This window comes from Lampris incognitus, chromosome 3 (genome assembly GCF_029633865.1).
Source record: "Lampris incognitus isolate fLamInc1 chromosome 3, fLamInc1.hap2, whole genome shotgun sequence".
Lineage (NCBI taxonomy): Eukaryota > Metazoa > Chordata > Actinopteri > Lampriformes > Lampridae > Lampris > Lampris incognitus.
In genome coordinates, this window is record NC_079213.1 from 64,831,513 (window position 1) to 64,846,865 (window position 15,353).

The window sequence follows — 15,353 nt, forward strand, 5'->3', positions numbered from 1 at the left end:
CCCGTCGGCAGCCTGTTCCCTTATGAGATCGGCGAAGAGTTTTCTGTGGTGGTGAGCCTAAGCTCCTGGCGAGCAAACAATGCTTTTCTTTTCAGCATCAAGGACAGCTGGGACAGGCTGCGTTTTGGCATTCAACTGCTGCCACGCAAAGTTGTGGTTTACACTGCCGAGATTGCCTCCATTTACTTCACCTATGACTGGCAGCATGGACGCCAGCACTCGTTTGCAGTGGGTGTCCGCCCGCGCTCGGTGTCCTTCCACGCTGACTGTGGGGCGGTACACCGGCGCGAGCAGACCCTTGGCAGGCCTCGGACCTTGGGAGACACCGAGGGTTTGCTCACCCTGGGAAGGATGAACTCCAAAGCGGCGTCATTCCATGGCCGCATCTGCCAACTGGACATCTACCCTTCTGCCAAGGCTGCCGTACACTACTGTAACTATCTTAAGAAACAGTGCCGGCTGGCCGACACTTTCCGATCTCCCATGCCACCCTTCGATTTGGATATGGAGCCCAATGACCCCCCTTCTCCCTCTTTGATGGAATCCCTGTTTGCAGAGACTGGAGCAACCCATACAAATCAGACCCCCACAACAGACAGAGCAGCCCTCAAACTATCCACAGACAGTCTCCTCAAGCAGTATTCGACCCTAAACCCACCAGTACCACCACATTTCGTTGACCAGAACCACATCTCTTTGTTAGAGCCCGTTACATACACCCCCATACCTTCTGATCAGCCTGACAGCCTCACCTCAGCCACCCTGAAAGGAACGAGTGCTGTGGACCTTCTCCATAGGACTACCATCACTACCGCCACCACCATCGAGCCAGCCGCAACCGTTACCAGGCATCCCCAGGGCATTGCTGATCCATCGGAGAACAACACAGAGGAGGATAGTAGTCCTGGGAGGCCACAGTTCCTGGAGACCACCCCAGGCCTGATTTCCCCAGACAGACAGAGTCGTGTAAAGGAGGGCCTTAGGAACAGCTCCAGCACCACCTCCGGAGACCCGAGCCCACAACCCCAACCCCCTGACTGGACCACGGACACTCATCTACGAACCAACGGCACCACTTTGTATCAAGATAACCAGGTGGACACGTCGGAGGAGCACAGCCTGGATGGCAGCTATGACGACGTGAACACGGGAGGCTACGACTACGGATATGAGGAACCAGATTACTTCTACGACTACGAAGGCAGTCTCCACGGCCCCAAAGGAGAGCCAGGTCCTCCGGTAGGTGCTTGAATCTATCAGTGAGGATCAGCGCTCGCGAGCATGTCTGGAATGGCTTTTGAAGGAATCAAGCCCTGAGTTGCTACAGTGTTGTCATGGATCAAAGGGGGAAATTACAATGCGAGGCAATCACAGTCAGTTTATGGTCATTAAAATTCGGAATGCTTTTCAACGTTTGACTTCCTCATATACTCGCAGGATATTTGAAAGAAAATATTTTGGCAGGGCGGTGTATTGATTTAGAGGTGACGGTGCATCCAAGCACTTTTCTTTTTTCATGTATCAACAGGTGGTTGAAATAACACGTCATTCCGCTGCTGAAGCGCTGCCAGCTACTTGCTGGTGTGAGTGAGGATAACTCATCTTTAGGTTGGAGGCTATAGCTTGGTTTAACAAAAAAAAAAACCTGAGCTTTCCATCCAATCCCATGACGTCAGCTAACTGTCAGTATACGTTTGCCTCTCTTATAAACTTGAGCTGAGAGTAAGCCTGCCACTCTCTCATAGCTGAGAGCATAATCCGTTGTTTATGTTTCCAAGAAAGTGAATCAAGTAAGGTCTTTGTCGCTGTCCTTTCTTGACGCTTGAGAATGTGTGTAATGGTGTTTCGAACGCGTCTTCCAAAATTTACGTAGCGTCACCCAAAGCAACGCAAGATCTGTGAAGTTTGTAGCAGGGCTGCCACCTCATCTTTGCTGTATTACTGTAGGATATCTGTACTTTGCAAGGCCTCGGAATTATAAGCCGCAACGTGCTTAACACTGGAGAGCCTGGTTTCTTGGGCTTTGGGTGGTGACTCAAGATGAGTTGGTGACCTCCCCTCACATGTTGGTCCCCTCTACGACAAGATTAGTGATAAATGAGGCATGCTGTTTGTTTGTCCCTACTGTTGTTCCCTGTTGTTTGTATCTATTGGTACCGGCCACTTAGATCTAAGGATGTTTTGAGTGCAGGGTCGGCTGAGGGTCAGTGATTCAGCCTATTAGTTTTAGTTCCTTTTTAGTTCAAACTTCAAAACACGTTAAGTACCCTCCCCGAGGGAAAAAGCTCATAGTTTTGTAGGCACATGACCACAAAACCAAAAATGCTATGCACGGGCTGTCAGTCAGCGAGCTCAGTGATTAAATGTACTATATTGATTAAAGATGATTAATTGGTTTTTGGAACCGGTATCTACACGGTCATAAAACAGCCCATCTTCGTCTGGAAATCACAAGTATTCATTGTATTTGGGATTTACTCGCCAAACCCTACTTTTTCTGCACCGCGCTTGCCCTCTTTCTGTACATTCCAGTTGAACTGTTAGGAAAATTAAAATTTCACTTTCCTCTCACCCATAGAACGGTGCACCAGTCCAGCAGCCAATTAGCCGAGACCTGTTTTATATTGAAAACAGCGAATTTGTGCCACAAATATCACGTTTACGAAAAGCACTTTCTGTGATGAATTATGAAATGCCTGAATTTCTATAGCACTTGTTTTAGTATGAGGACACAGAGGGGCTGCCTGCATCATATTACAGTATGGGTGGCCTCAGTGGGAACTGAATCTATTACTTTCCATCCAAACAACTTGATGTTATTTGGCTGCCTGCAGTGGTACAGACAAATCGATTATTATGGACTTCTACCATAGCTTTCAGTGTAAGCAAACATTTGCGATGCTATTTTAGTCTATGTTATCCTCACAGCAAATTTACATGTCTTCAGCTCTCCAGTTAAGTGTGCTAACTGCAAAGGGAATGCAGTGTGACATAACTCCAGTAGTGCTACAGAATGTTTGTACCGTCATCTACTCAGGTACACCGCGATGCCAGATGCAACCCATTCATCACTGTGAGATTATAAGCAGAAGAACTTTGAGGATTAAGTTTGACTCTGATTCGATTTGATTGTGTGACTGCTTTGTAGGTAACATGACCTACACCTCGGAGAACGGGAAGATGCAAATGCATGCACAGCCAATCAGATATGTCTGTCAGCGGAACTAGCTAATTGGTTTACTCACAGACGATGTGTTGGTGGGCAGTGCAGGGCCCCTCCCTACGTGATTTAATTCAAGTATGTAAGCAATAACTTGATTATTTCTACCGTTAAGTATTCCAAAAAAGAAAAATCTACCTCCAGAATGGGCTCAGTTTGGAAGGATTTGACCTCCGTCTTGGTGGTCACAGATCAAGCATGTGAGTGTTATCGTTCACTCTCATGAGTACCCCGGTCTCTGCTGGACCTGCTGTTGTAGTGAAGGCGGTGGTGTGTTCACAGTTTCCATCTATGTGTGTGGGGGTGTAACAGGAACAAACGGCTGCTTCTTTCTTTCTCCAACTTGTCTGACATGCGGAGGCTAAGGACACTTTGCACTACCCCCATAACATTTTGGTCGACTTAGTAACACAATTCTTCAAAATATAAACCGTTATGTACGAACAGACATTAACAAGATTGTGGAATTATGGTTCACCGAAAAGAACATTAGACTCCCGGCTCTCCTCTGACGAGACGATGCCCTGGATTAAACTGATAGTCCTTGTCATCTTGGTTTTATTGCTCGTCTCGGAGGGGAAAACTGGATTGATTTGAATTTGGGCTCGTTTAGTGGGCAGCAATTTCAGACTGACTTTTCTGGGTGACTGGGGACTGAGGTTTCAGATGAAGCAGGGCAGGCATTAATTTATCTTGCTGGCTGACTAATGACTCTGTACAGAGATCACTTACGGTGATTCCCTGACACAGCTCCGGCCTGCCATTCTCACTAGCACTGATTGACATATCCCGATGCGTTCAGCCAATTCCCCTGTAATATCTTCTGCGTCTGCTTTGTTTGGAACTGGGCGAGTAGTGCCCTCCAAGAGTAAACACAATAACCACTTATGACTTTGAAAGGCAACCATTTTCTAGTCATAACTCATTTCGAGAGAGACAAGGAACATGCCAAGCCGTAAACAAAGTCTGCCTGGGCTGCTGACATCTGACATGTCTGTGCATCCTTACAGAGCTATTGGCTCGGTGAATTCCAGCAGTCATTTCTCATTCATAATTGGCATGTGTCACTAGACAGAACAGACTACCCACAAGACTTTTTTTTTGTATTTTAAGCAGTGCTTACACAATGCAGTTGTAATGGATATCCCAGACCCCCCCTTTTTTTTTCTCCACAATTTTATCCGGCCAATTACCCCATTCTTCCAAGCCATCCCGGTCGCTGCTCCACCCCCTCTGCTGATCCACATCCGGCTTCCCACCCACACGGCCAATTGTGTCTGTAGGGACGCCCGACCAAGCCGGAGGTAACATGGGGATTCGAACCAGCGATCCCCGTGTTGGTAGGCAATGAAATAGATTGCCACACCACCCGGATGCCCATATCCCAGATTTTTAAAAGCATTCTGCCTGTGATCCAAAGGAGAAATTTGGTCCATTGCCCAGGGATTGTTGACACAAGGTTGTAGGCCTGGACGATATGGACAAAATAAGATGTCTTGATATTTTTTACCGAATACCTCACTGTCGATATTTTGACGATATGTGGGGACGACTATTGGGCCGCTAACAAAATACACAGACATTTTTGATAAAAACTCAGTAGTAATGTGGATGTGATGTCCGAACAGGTAGAGCCAAATAATATAACAGCTTTTACTATGATGCAGCATTTAAAACCAGGAAAAGACAACACTTATGTTGCATCACGATATTACGATATCCAAAATCCCAGATGACATCTAGTCTTATATCATGATATTGATACAGTATGGATATAGTGCCCAGCCCCACAAGGCGATATGACTTACTTACTGGGGGTGATGCCATCGACTTTAGCTCGGTTAGCGAGTCCTATGATTGGAGATGTGGACCTTTGTTGCAGTGAGTCAGCAGCAACAAATGGGGTCAGTTTACAAAAAAACCTTTCAAGCAACAAGTCAACACTTGAAAAGAGATTTTAACTGTCCACAACACAATACGTCTTCCATCTATCGCTGACGTTTGTTACATGTCAGTATGCGGTGCAGTAGTTAGTAGTGACAACGTTGCTTTGGCTAAGTGTCTGCTAAATGAAATTGTAACATTGTAACATTGTAGTGATACTAGCTTTCGTCAACAGTAAACATAGCTCCAAGATGTAGCGCTGGCCTGTATGGAGGAGGATCAGTGATACTTGACAGATGTTGTATTCTGCTGTGGATGGTTCAAACTTTTTTCTTTTTTTTTTTACATGTTTTGCTGTTGCTTCAAATGTTTTTACTAGCTGACCCTGTTTGTCGCCCTTCATTTTTTCTCTGACAAGCTGACAACACGTTGCAACAAGTGTCCAGAGATCTCCTAGCTACACAGCTAGGACAGGTTAAACGCAGAGAGTGAATTTCATTGTATGTATGTACAAATGACAAATAAAGTGTATTCTATTCTATTCTATTCTATTCCAAAGGCAGGATTCTCTTACCAGGCTAATGTCCATATATGGACATCACTCCTAGTGAGTAAGTCATATCACCTTGTGTCACAAAACTCAAACTATCCCTTTAAACTTATGAAATCATACTACCAAGGTCCAGGAAACCCCCCCCTTTTTTTTCTCCCCGATTGTATCTGGCCAATTATCCCTGTCTTCCGAGTTGCCCCTGTCGCTGTCCCTCTGCCGATCCGGGGAGGGCTGCAGACTGCCTGCCACATGCCTCCTCCGACACATGTGGAGTCGCCAGCCGCTTCTTTTCACCTGACAGTAAGGAGTTTCGCCAGGGGGACGTAGCGCGTGGGAGGATCACGCTATTCCCCCCCAGTTCCCCCTCAACAGGCGCCCCGACCGACCAGAGGAGGCGCTGTGTCCCCACATCCCACATCCGGCTTCCCACCCGCAGACACAGCCAATTGTGTATGTAGGGACGCCCAACGAAGCCGGAGGCAACACGAGGATTTGAACTGGCGATCCTTGTGTTGGTAGGCAATGGAATAGACTGCCATGCCACCTGGACGCCCGAGGAACCTTTTAAAGATTTTGGCCCCGTCCCTATACTTCCCCTCGCTCAGCCCTACCTGGCTGAAGCAAATTGAAAATGGCTGCCAGTGCAGCTAATGGCGTGTACAAATATAAACATTTCTTCATAAATGATTATGCAAAAAAAAGTAAACTCAGTTGGAATAATTTAATGTGCATACAATAGGTGATGTAAATGATTCTCCCTGACAAACATCTTACGGAAAATGCTATGTAGTATGATGTCGATAGAACCTTTTTTTCCATAAATTACATTTACATGAGGGCGGCACGGTGGCGCTGTGGTTAGCGTGGTTGTCACAGCAAGAAGGTCCTGGGTTTGAGCCCCGGGGTAGTCTAACCTTGGGGGTCGTCCCGGGTCGTCCTCTGTGTGGAGTTTGCATGTTCTCCCCGTGTCTGCTTGGGTTTCCTCCGGGGAATCCGGTTTCCTCCCACAGTCCAAAGACATGTAGGTCAGGTGACTCGGTCGTACTAAATTGTCCCTAGGTGTGTGTGTGTGTGTGTGTGTGTGTGTGTGTGTGTGTGTGTGTGTGTGTGTGTGTGTGTGTGTGTGTGTGTGTGTGTGTGTGTGTGTGTGTGTGTGTGTGTGTGTGTGTGTCGGTCCTGTGATGGCCTGTCCAGGGTGTCTCCCCGCCTCCTGCCCAATGACTGCTGGGATAGGCTCCCGCGACCCTGAGAGCAGGATAAGCGGTTCAGATGATGGATGGATGGATTGATGGATGGATGGATGCATGGATGGATGGCTGGATGGATGGATGGACATTTACATGACAAATGTGTATGTGGCAAACATTGTACACATAAAGAAAGAAAAGCGGGGTAGAAGGCAGGTCACTCCAAAGATGTCGTTCAAGAATCAGATCAGATCAAAGGAGCATGAAACTAAATTAGAATAAAAGGCACTGAGACCTACATTCATATATTTTCTTATTTTTTGTGTTCGTGTTCTTAACAGTTTTCATGGATGTAAAAAATATAATCATTTAAAAAAACGAGTAAAACTAGGATTGATCCCTTTCCATGGAAAAGTTGTCTACTTCCGTTTTTGTTTTGTTTTTTTAAAGAGAGAAATCCGCGAGGGGGAGGATGGATCACTTTCTTGTGTGGAGGAAACCACAACTAACCACCAGTGCAGACGAACCACCACCTCAAGAAGAGACGAGTACTATAGTTGTTTGTAAAGTTTCATCTGTCGTTAGTAAATAAACACAAACATTTACAGAGTGATAAGATTGATAGCACCTGTTGCAGAGGTTGTTTTGCACGGATGTGAATTCTGGTGTGCCTCCAGGTTTTTGCTTGCCCTCGGGTGTGTCTCGGGTACCAAATGTTTGAAATCCACCGATCTACTCATTTGACGCACACAAAAATAACATCACATTTTTACACACCTACTTTTTCCCATAAGTGATGGGACAGAATAGGGGATCAAGGATACTGGCCCCTTCTGGATAAGACTTACCCCCCCCCCCCCCGCCGCGGTCCAAAGACGTGTAGGTCAGGTGAGTCGGCATTACTAAATTGCCGCTAGGTATGAAAGGGTGTGTGTGTGTGTTTGGGGAGGGGGGGCCTGTGTGATGGCCTGGTGGCCTGTCCCGGGTGTCTCCCCGCCTGCCGCCCAGTGACCGCTGGGATAGGCTCCAGCATCCACGCAACCCTGAGAGCAGGATAAGCAGTTCGGATAATGGATGGATGGATGGATGGATGACCAGCCCTTATTTCTGTATGAGGTGACAAACATTCTGCAGGATGATGCCGATCAGCTCACCGCACAAAGTGAGGGAAAGGCTGGCACCAGTAACAGGCAGAATTACACCAGGTGGAGGAAGAAATGATGAAAGCCTGCAGATCCATGCCATAGCTGGGAAAATGAGTAATCAAGTTAACTGTCGAGGGACATACTGGTTTTTGCAAGCATGTTGTCCTATGATGTGCAGCTCCACCAAAAGACAGAATACTTGATGAATGCAGAACTATCGTTCTCAGCCAATTGAGCCTTTTTACTGGCGAGTCATGATTTTTACTTTTTGTTGGTGTTAGTTTTCCATGTGTTCCACTCCAGAAAGTGTAACTTGTTTCAACATTTGAAGTAGATCATCTGTTTTTTTTTATTTCCCCCCCTTTTTTCTCCCCAATTGTACCCGTCCAATTACCCCACTCTTCCGAGATGTCCTGGTCCCTGCTCCATCCTCTCTGCCGATCCGGGGAGGGCTGCAGACTACCACATATCTCCTCCGATACATGTGGAGTCGCCAGCCGCTTCTTTTCACCTGACAGTGAGGAGTTTCACCAGGGGGACGTAGCACGTGGGAGGATCACACTACCCCCCCCAAAAAAAGGCGCCCTGACCGACCAGAGGAGGCGCTAGTGCAGCGACCAGGACACATACCCACACCCGCAGACATGCCCAATTGTGTCCGAAGGGATGCCCGACCAAGCCGGACATAACTTGGGGATTCGAACTGGCGATCCCCGTGTTGGTAGGCAACGGAATAGACTGCTACACTACCCTGACGCCCTGAAGTAGATCATCTTTTCACTGGACCAAAAAAAAAGCAATGTTTTATGTTATAATAAAAATTAGGACAAAATTGTCCCTAACCCTAAGTAATTACTATTCCCCCTCCACCTTCAGTTTCGGTTATTGTGAAATTGGTCTCAAATTTCATTCTGAGTGGTATTAAAGAGGCCTCAAATCTACCTTTCTTTAAGCCAGAGGAAGCCTGCTTTAGTTTATGCTACAGTTCTGTTGTAGTGTGCTGCAAATCACCCTGTGAGAAGGTCTAATAAAGGTCTGACAGCGGGAAATAGAGATGCAGTGTCCTGGTAGCCTCCGTAGCCTCATGCTGCTGGGGTCAGATAGTGACATGACATTAAATGGCCTGACAGCTTAACTGGTGTGGGAGTCGAGCGGGTATTAGGCTCTGTATTACTACCTACTGTAACGGTGGTGCCAACAGATGGTGGACTCAAACGCACGACTCACGCAAGGTAGATGGGTTCGGTACACAGTACATCAGCCCAAAAAGACAGGCAAGAGGTATCCAGCGAACGCTGGGCAAAGACGGAGTCAAACCACAGCAGCTAGTTGGAGTATTACGGTGAAGGGTTGGGACGCTTGGACATGGCGGTACGAAGACGAACGGGCCAAGTGACAGGGAAAACGAGGAGGTAAAGCTGTAAAGAAAAAAAAATACAGGGTAGACTAGTGACAAAAACCAGGGGCAGGTGAGCAATTACGCACAGGTGAAGGGTAACCAAGGCGGCGGGAAGCTCTTGAGGACAGGAACTTAAGAAAGAGGCAGTGGCGTTAACACCTACAAACTCCACGCGGGCCTCCAGAGAACATCCAGGCTACGCGTTAGAGTATAATTTGGCATAATAGCGTAGATATAGTATATTTTGGGTCTAATACGGCATTATATGCTTCTAATTGCAGAATAATTCAGGCGTATGATGTGCATTTAGGGCATAATTGTGTTTGCTTACTAATAAAGAACATATTATTTCTAGTTTTTGTCTCATTTGATACAAAGTACGCTTGTTACGTCTTATTAGCGTACCCTAAAAAAGAGTGCGGCCAAAAGTTCTTACCGCCAAGAAGGTTCTGAAAAGGTTCCTGGAAGCATGGTTCTGAAGTCAGCCCTGGTTCCTGCTGTGGAAAATGCTGTATGGGTTCTGCATCTCTGACAAAGTTCTGAGGAGGTTCTTGCAGTGGAAGCGAGCCCATTCTGACTGTCATGTGTGGACCTGACAGAAATTGGCCCGCAGCCCTTGAGTTTGCGAGGGTTCATGAGATGACAGTGCAGTCTATCCCCCACTCAAGTTTACTCCGCTTTCTCTCTAAATCTGCAAAGCTATAACGTGCCACCATTTTTTATGAAGTAGCAAATTCCAGCACGGGTCTGACCCCTGAAGGTCTTATTAAGGAATCGAGCAGTTTTCCGCACGGCCTTGCTGTTGTTCTTTCTCCCCCTCTGTAATTTGATAAAGTATACATGTGCCTCGAGCCAGTTGGGCTATTTTTCTACGTGTCGTGAATACAAAGAAAAGAGGGAAGGAAAAAAAATCCCTAGAAACACAAAAGATGAAGCACGAGGCCCCAGAACCTCAGCTCATCAGCATTTTGCCCCGAAGAGCTTTTCCTGCTGCAAATCTGAAAGTGTTAAGTCCTTCACAACTTTTGGTATGTGTGCACCGTTTATAGGATTCAGTGCAGTATTTAAGCATGTTGGAGTATGACGGCAAGGGCAGATTGATTTTTTATTTTTGTATTTTTTGGTTTCTAGAATTGCCGTCGTGTATGTGCAAGTCCTTTTTTTGTCCTCCTTTAACATCTTGCATTGAACAGAACATGATGTGCAATTGTTCCATATGTTTCATGCTATGTTTTTTTTTTTTAATATATATCCTTGATGAAGGTTTATGTTTACCCTGGAGTTGACCAAGGTCTTATGGCATCAGATCCAGTCAAAGAATGTAACTTGAGCCTGGCTTCGCCTCCGTAGTAGTTATTTTAGTTGAAAACACTCGGCTCTTCTCTTTGAACTTAATAGCGCTTACTCGAATATAGCACATGCTCATCTTTGTGGGGGCTTGGACGGCGAGCTGCATGTTATCGCTCGCCATTAACATGCGGTCATCCCCCTTCGCAATCTCCCTCTCTCTTTGTATCCCTTTTATGTAACCTTCTTCCACTCTTTCCGATTCTCCATGTTGCGTTCCCCTCGTTCTCTCACTTGCTCACGGTCTCTCCCTGTATCTCTCTCTCTCTCTCTCTCTCTCTCTCTCTCTCTCTCTCTCTTAGGGTCCTCCTGGTCCCCCTGGTTTACCTGGTCCTCCAGGAAAGAGAGGTCCTCGGGTAAGTAAACGGGGCCGAAAGTTGATAACAGACAAACGATGCGTTCGTTTAATGGAGACGGTTCGGATCAGAACAGATACATTTTTTTTGTGTGGTGGTGGGGGGGGGGTACTGTACACAACAGGGCTAAACTTCCATAACTTTTCATGCTGGCTGATTTGCATGACCTGAAAAGATCCCCATTTATCGCTGACTTTAGCTGCATGTAGTCATCTAAGTAAGTGTCATTTTGATAGTTATTGCGCTACGAGGAAGCTATCTCTCCTCCCCACCACTTAAGTTTTGAAGGTTACGCTGTGCAAGAACCCTACTTTTTGTCTTTAGAGACTTGTACCAAGAACTTCATTTGCTGCTTTTCTGCAATCAGAGCATCGTAAAACACATTCCCAACAACAAAAGTCTTCAGGTGACACAAAAGACTGTAGTCCTTTTGCAGGGCCACTATTACAGTAGGAAGTCAAGATCAGATTCTTCATTATTAATATTGCCCCAGTGCAGTGACGGGGACACTGTGCTATAGGAGATGCCGTCCCTCAGATGAGACAACCCAGGTAAAGACCCCATGGTACTTATTGCAAAGTGTAGGGGGGGTTCCCCGGTGCCCTGGTGAAATTCTCAACCTGGGTCTCTCCATCTGGCCACCTAATCATCCCCAAATATGTAATTAGCTCAATGATTTCCTCCCCCTCCACCTCAAGCTGACGTGTGGTGAGCGTTCTGGTGAAAAATGAGTGCCATGCGTCACCCAGGTGGTGCTGCACATTGGTGGTAGTTGAGGTGAGTTTCCTCCCTTCACTGTGAAGCGCTATGGGTATCGAGATAAAGCGCTATGTAAATGTTAGCCATTATTTATTATTATTGTTATTATTATTATCATTATTATTATTATCAGCGCAACATATATGGCGAATTGCCCTCCAACATATGCCCACGTCATCGCAGGGCAAACGAGCAGACACTGGCCACATGTTGATTGGGCCTGAGCCCACCGCTGTGATCCAGCTGTGTCTGCAGGGGAGGAAGTGCTGACAGACATGTTTGTGGTTTGTGTGATTGAAATCAGAAACCAGGCTTGGTTTGTAATAGTGCATTACAATGAGATAGTGGGCTGAGAGGATGCGTGCATCATTGTTTACTTGTCGGGGCCCTGGGAGCGTCAAGGTGGAGTGACCAAATAGTTCCAGATGCACAGCAGCGGCACCGACTCCGTCTACTCAGATCTGAAGAGCACGCCATATTCATCAGCTGCCAAGGCTGTCATGATGCAATGCTGTGATCACCTCCGCAGTTCCCTGGGGCAACTCTAAACAGAACAAGACATTTGACCAACCCTCTATATAGATGCAGTGTGTGCTGGAGGGAGAGGTGTATAAATAGGCTCCCTAGAATTTCGTCCGTGTGCATCTGCATGTGTGGGGTTTTCCTGTCAGTGTTTCTTATAGCTCTGTGTGCATGTGTGTGCATAGTGCATGCTAGCATGGTTTACCGTGACTGTTATATGTAGTCACAATGTCTCCTTCACTGCCTAAACCTGCCTCTCTGTGCTCTGAGTTGGCATACCCCAACAGAGAGAGAGAGACAAGGCAGGCTGGAAGACAGGCACAAATACACAACACACACACACCACAAACAAACTGATATATAGTAAAGACGAGAGCAGCGTATGGCTGCTGCAGAATGTATGGTAATGTATGGTCATAAAGCAGAGCTATAGGGAGGCAGGGTGTCCTTATGTGGTGGGACGCGAGGGCAGTGTGTGTGGTGCTGTGGTTGTGTCTCTGTCTGCTGTCTCAGCACAAAACACCACACTCATTCTGCCACCTCCACCAGTTAGCATCATCAAGCTGTGGCCCGGGAGCTGCAGCCAGCCTTGCTGGTGTATGAAGGACACAGAAATGAGCTATAGTAGGTTCTAGCGGTGTTGTAAGTAGTTCCCGCAGATGGCAGTTAGGCTTTTCTTTAATTAAACACCCGGGTTTTCTGCTATAAAACACAGCCACAGCCCAGTTTTATCCTGCTGTAAACAGTTTTATTTCGTTACTGAAGTGAGTCGTTGTTCCGTAAGCGATGCTCACTCGTAAGATATGGTGATTTTTTTTCTGGTTTTTGCCTCTTGCATGTGGTGCGGTTATATAATCCCCCTTCTGGATCTCATGCGTCGTACCGATGCTTTTTTTTTTTTATGAAAATTTGTGTTTGGCGACAACCGCCTCGAAGTGTACCGAATGTACCAGCACAGAAAAACCATTCGTTGTTCGAGATGAAGGCCACAGGGGGAAAACGATCACAGTCACTTTTCGTTTTTTTTGTTTGTTGAGAAAATCAATTTTAACGATTCAAAACACTCTCACAGACGTCACATAAAAAATGTGGTTTGATTTGATTTGATTTTTTTTTAACATTTTTTGGAATCTGGTCATGTGATCTGACCAGGCCCTCGCCAGCGACACTGTGATGTTTTCGTTTTTTTTTTGGACGATGATCGTTCTTTCATTATACATGTTTTTAAAAAGTGCGTCTAACTCAGGACTTTGGTCGTTTTAGGTGTTAGTAATTTGCGGGGGAGAAACTACGGCGCTTGGGGGGCAGGTTAAGGGCAACAACTCCTAAAAGTCAAAATTGTGACTCTGATCGTTTTCCCCCTGTGGCCTTCAATTGGAATTGCCATTCAGTTCAAACAATTCCGAGGGCTGATTTAATATTCCCAGCACATAGCTGCCGGGTGTGGCGCGTAACGTCTAACATGGGCACGGTGAGTTGCTCTACAGGGGTTTAGATAGGGTGTTTCACTGATTCATACTTATTCTGTCTCTAGTCTGCAGTGGTTGTTTCAAAGAACCCAGCCAACAAACAGCCGGGGTGCAGATGTGTAGGAATGTGAATATATGTGCATGTGTGTGCGTGTGTGTGTGTGTGTGTGTGTGTGTGTGTGTGTGTGTGTGTGTGTGTGTGTGTGTGTCTTTGCTCATAAGTGTACATGTGTACCTGCAGGCAAATGTGCGTATGTGTTTTCGCACACGTGTTAATGCATACCTGTATAGTCTGAGGAGTGGGATTGGTTTGACACACGGAGAGAAAAAAAAGTGACATCATAATGGGATTTATTGTAATTTATATGTGATGTATTGTAATATACTAGATGTAATTAATTGTAATTATATGTGTGAGTCCAAGCAAAATGTCACTCGTTTTTTTTTTTTTTTTTTGAGAACAGCATTTTTAAAAAAAAATTTTTTAGCTGACGGGTTGAATTTCCTTTTTCACCTCTGTACGTTTGGATTACAGCTGAAGTTTTAGCTGCCATCTGACTCACATTAAATACTGGGCTGTCGTTCTGATGTATGAGTGTTAGTTAATGACTCCTATTTTATCTGTTCTCGTTCCCTCTCTATCTCTTTCTGTCTACGCGTTCCAGGGTCCCGCCGGTCCACATGGAAACCCAGGACTGCCTGGTCCAGCTGGTCCTAAGGTGAGTGTCCTTCTCTGTCAGGGGGACGCAGACAGCTCCCTGGGAGCTCCAGACGGGCTCCTGGTTGGTGTGTAGTTTGAGTGGAGGATCCAGATGGGTCTCTTCAGAGCCCTGGGCAGATGGAGCGAGCCCCAGACACGGGCCAGGGGTTGTTAATGTCATCCTCTTTTTCCACACTTCTTCGTCCATCTTTAGATAAAAGCGTGGGTACTGTATATTTTTGTCAACAGAAGTGAACCTTTCTGTCAAATGCGTAAAAATTCTTGAATCCAGAGTTAAAAGGTAAAATTTGTATTTTTATGGAGCTGCTTTTTTTGTGGTTTGGACCTGCGAGAAAATTGCTCCACTTAAAGGCTAAACAAGGGTATATTCGTTTTTACAGTTCCCTCTAAAAGATCACTTATTTGAATCTATTTGCATCTTTTTCTGTCGCGAAAGAGACGGGTGCCATTTGGGTTTCAGTTTCAAATGAAAGGGTGATTCTTTTTAACGTGCTTTTTAATGTGTTTTGGACTGAGGCTGTGCCTGGCTCTCGTCCATGCCGCCTTGCTCTATAAAACCGGCTGGTCAAAAGGTTTTAGTTCTACCCTCCTGCAACTGCCAACGCAACCCGGCTCCTCGGGGCGACCAAGTGGCAGGTCGTACACCTCTGTAGGCTGGCTGCAGAATGCATGTCTGAAAAGATGCTCCTCAAAGCTGGAGACCATGTGGTGCAGCAGTAGGTCCAGTGTTGCCTTGTGCGTTTGGTTATCTGGCGTGTGTTTATGGCCCATGAGGAGAAGCCTGTCGGCCA

General features: G+C 46.2%; 1 protein-coding gene across 1 annotated transcript in view; it reads left to right on the top strand.

Moving 5' to 3' along the window:
* The first annotated feature begins 351 nt into the window (after nt 1–351).
* The window catches only part of LOC130109790 (collagen alpha-1(XXIV) chain-like), a 147,133-nt gene continuing 132,131 nt past the window's right edge, over nt 352–15,353 (top strand). Inside the window, exons 1-3 of the mRNA XM_056276767.1 lie at nt 352–1,239; nt 11,038–11,091; nt 14,507–14,560. Coding sequence (XP_056132742.1) covers nt 352–1,239; nt 11,038–11,091; nt 14,507–14,560 — 996 coding nt within the window. The remainder of the gene's footprint in view (nt 1,240–11,037; nt 11,092–14,506; nt 14,561–15,353) is intronic.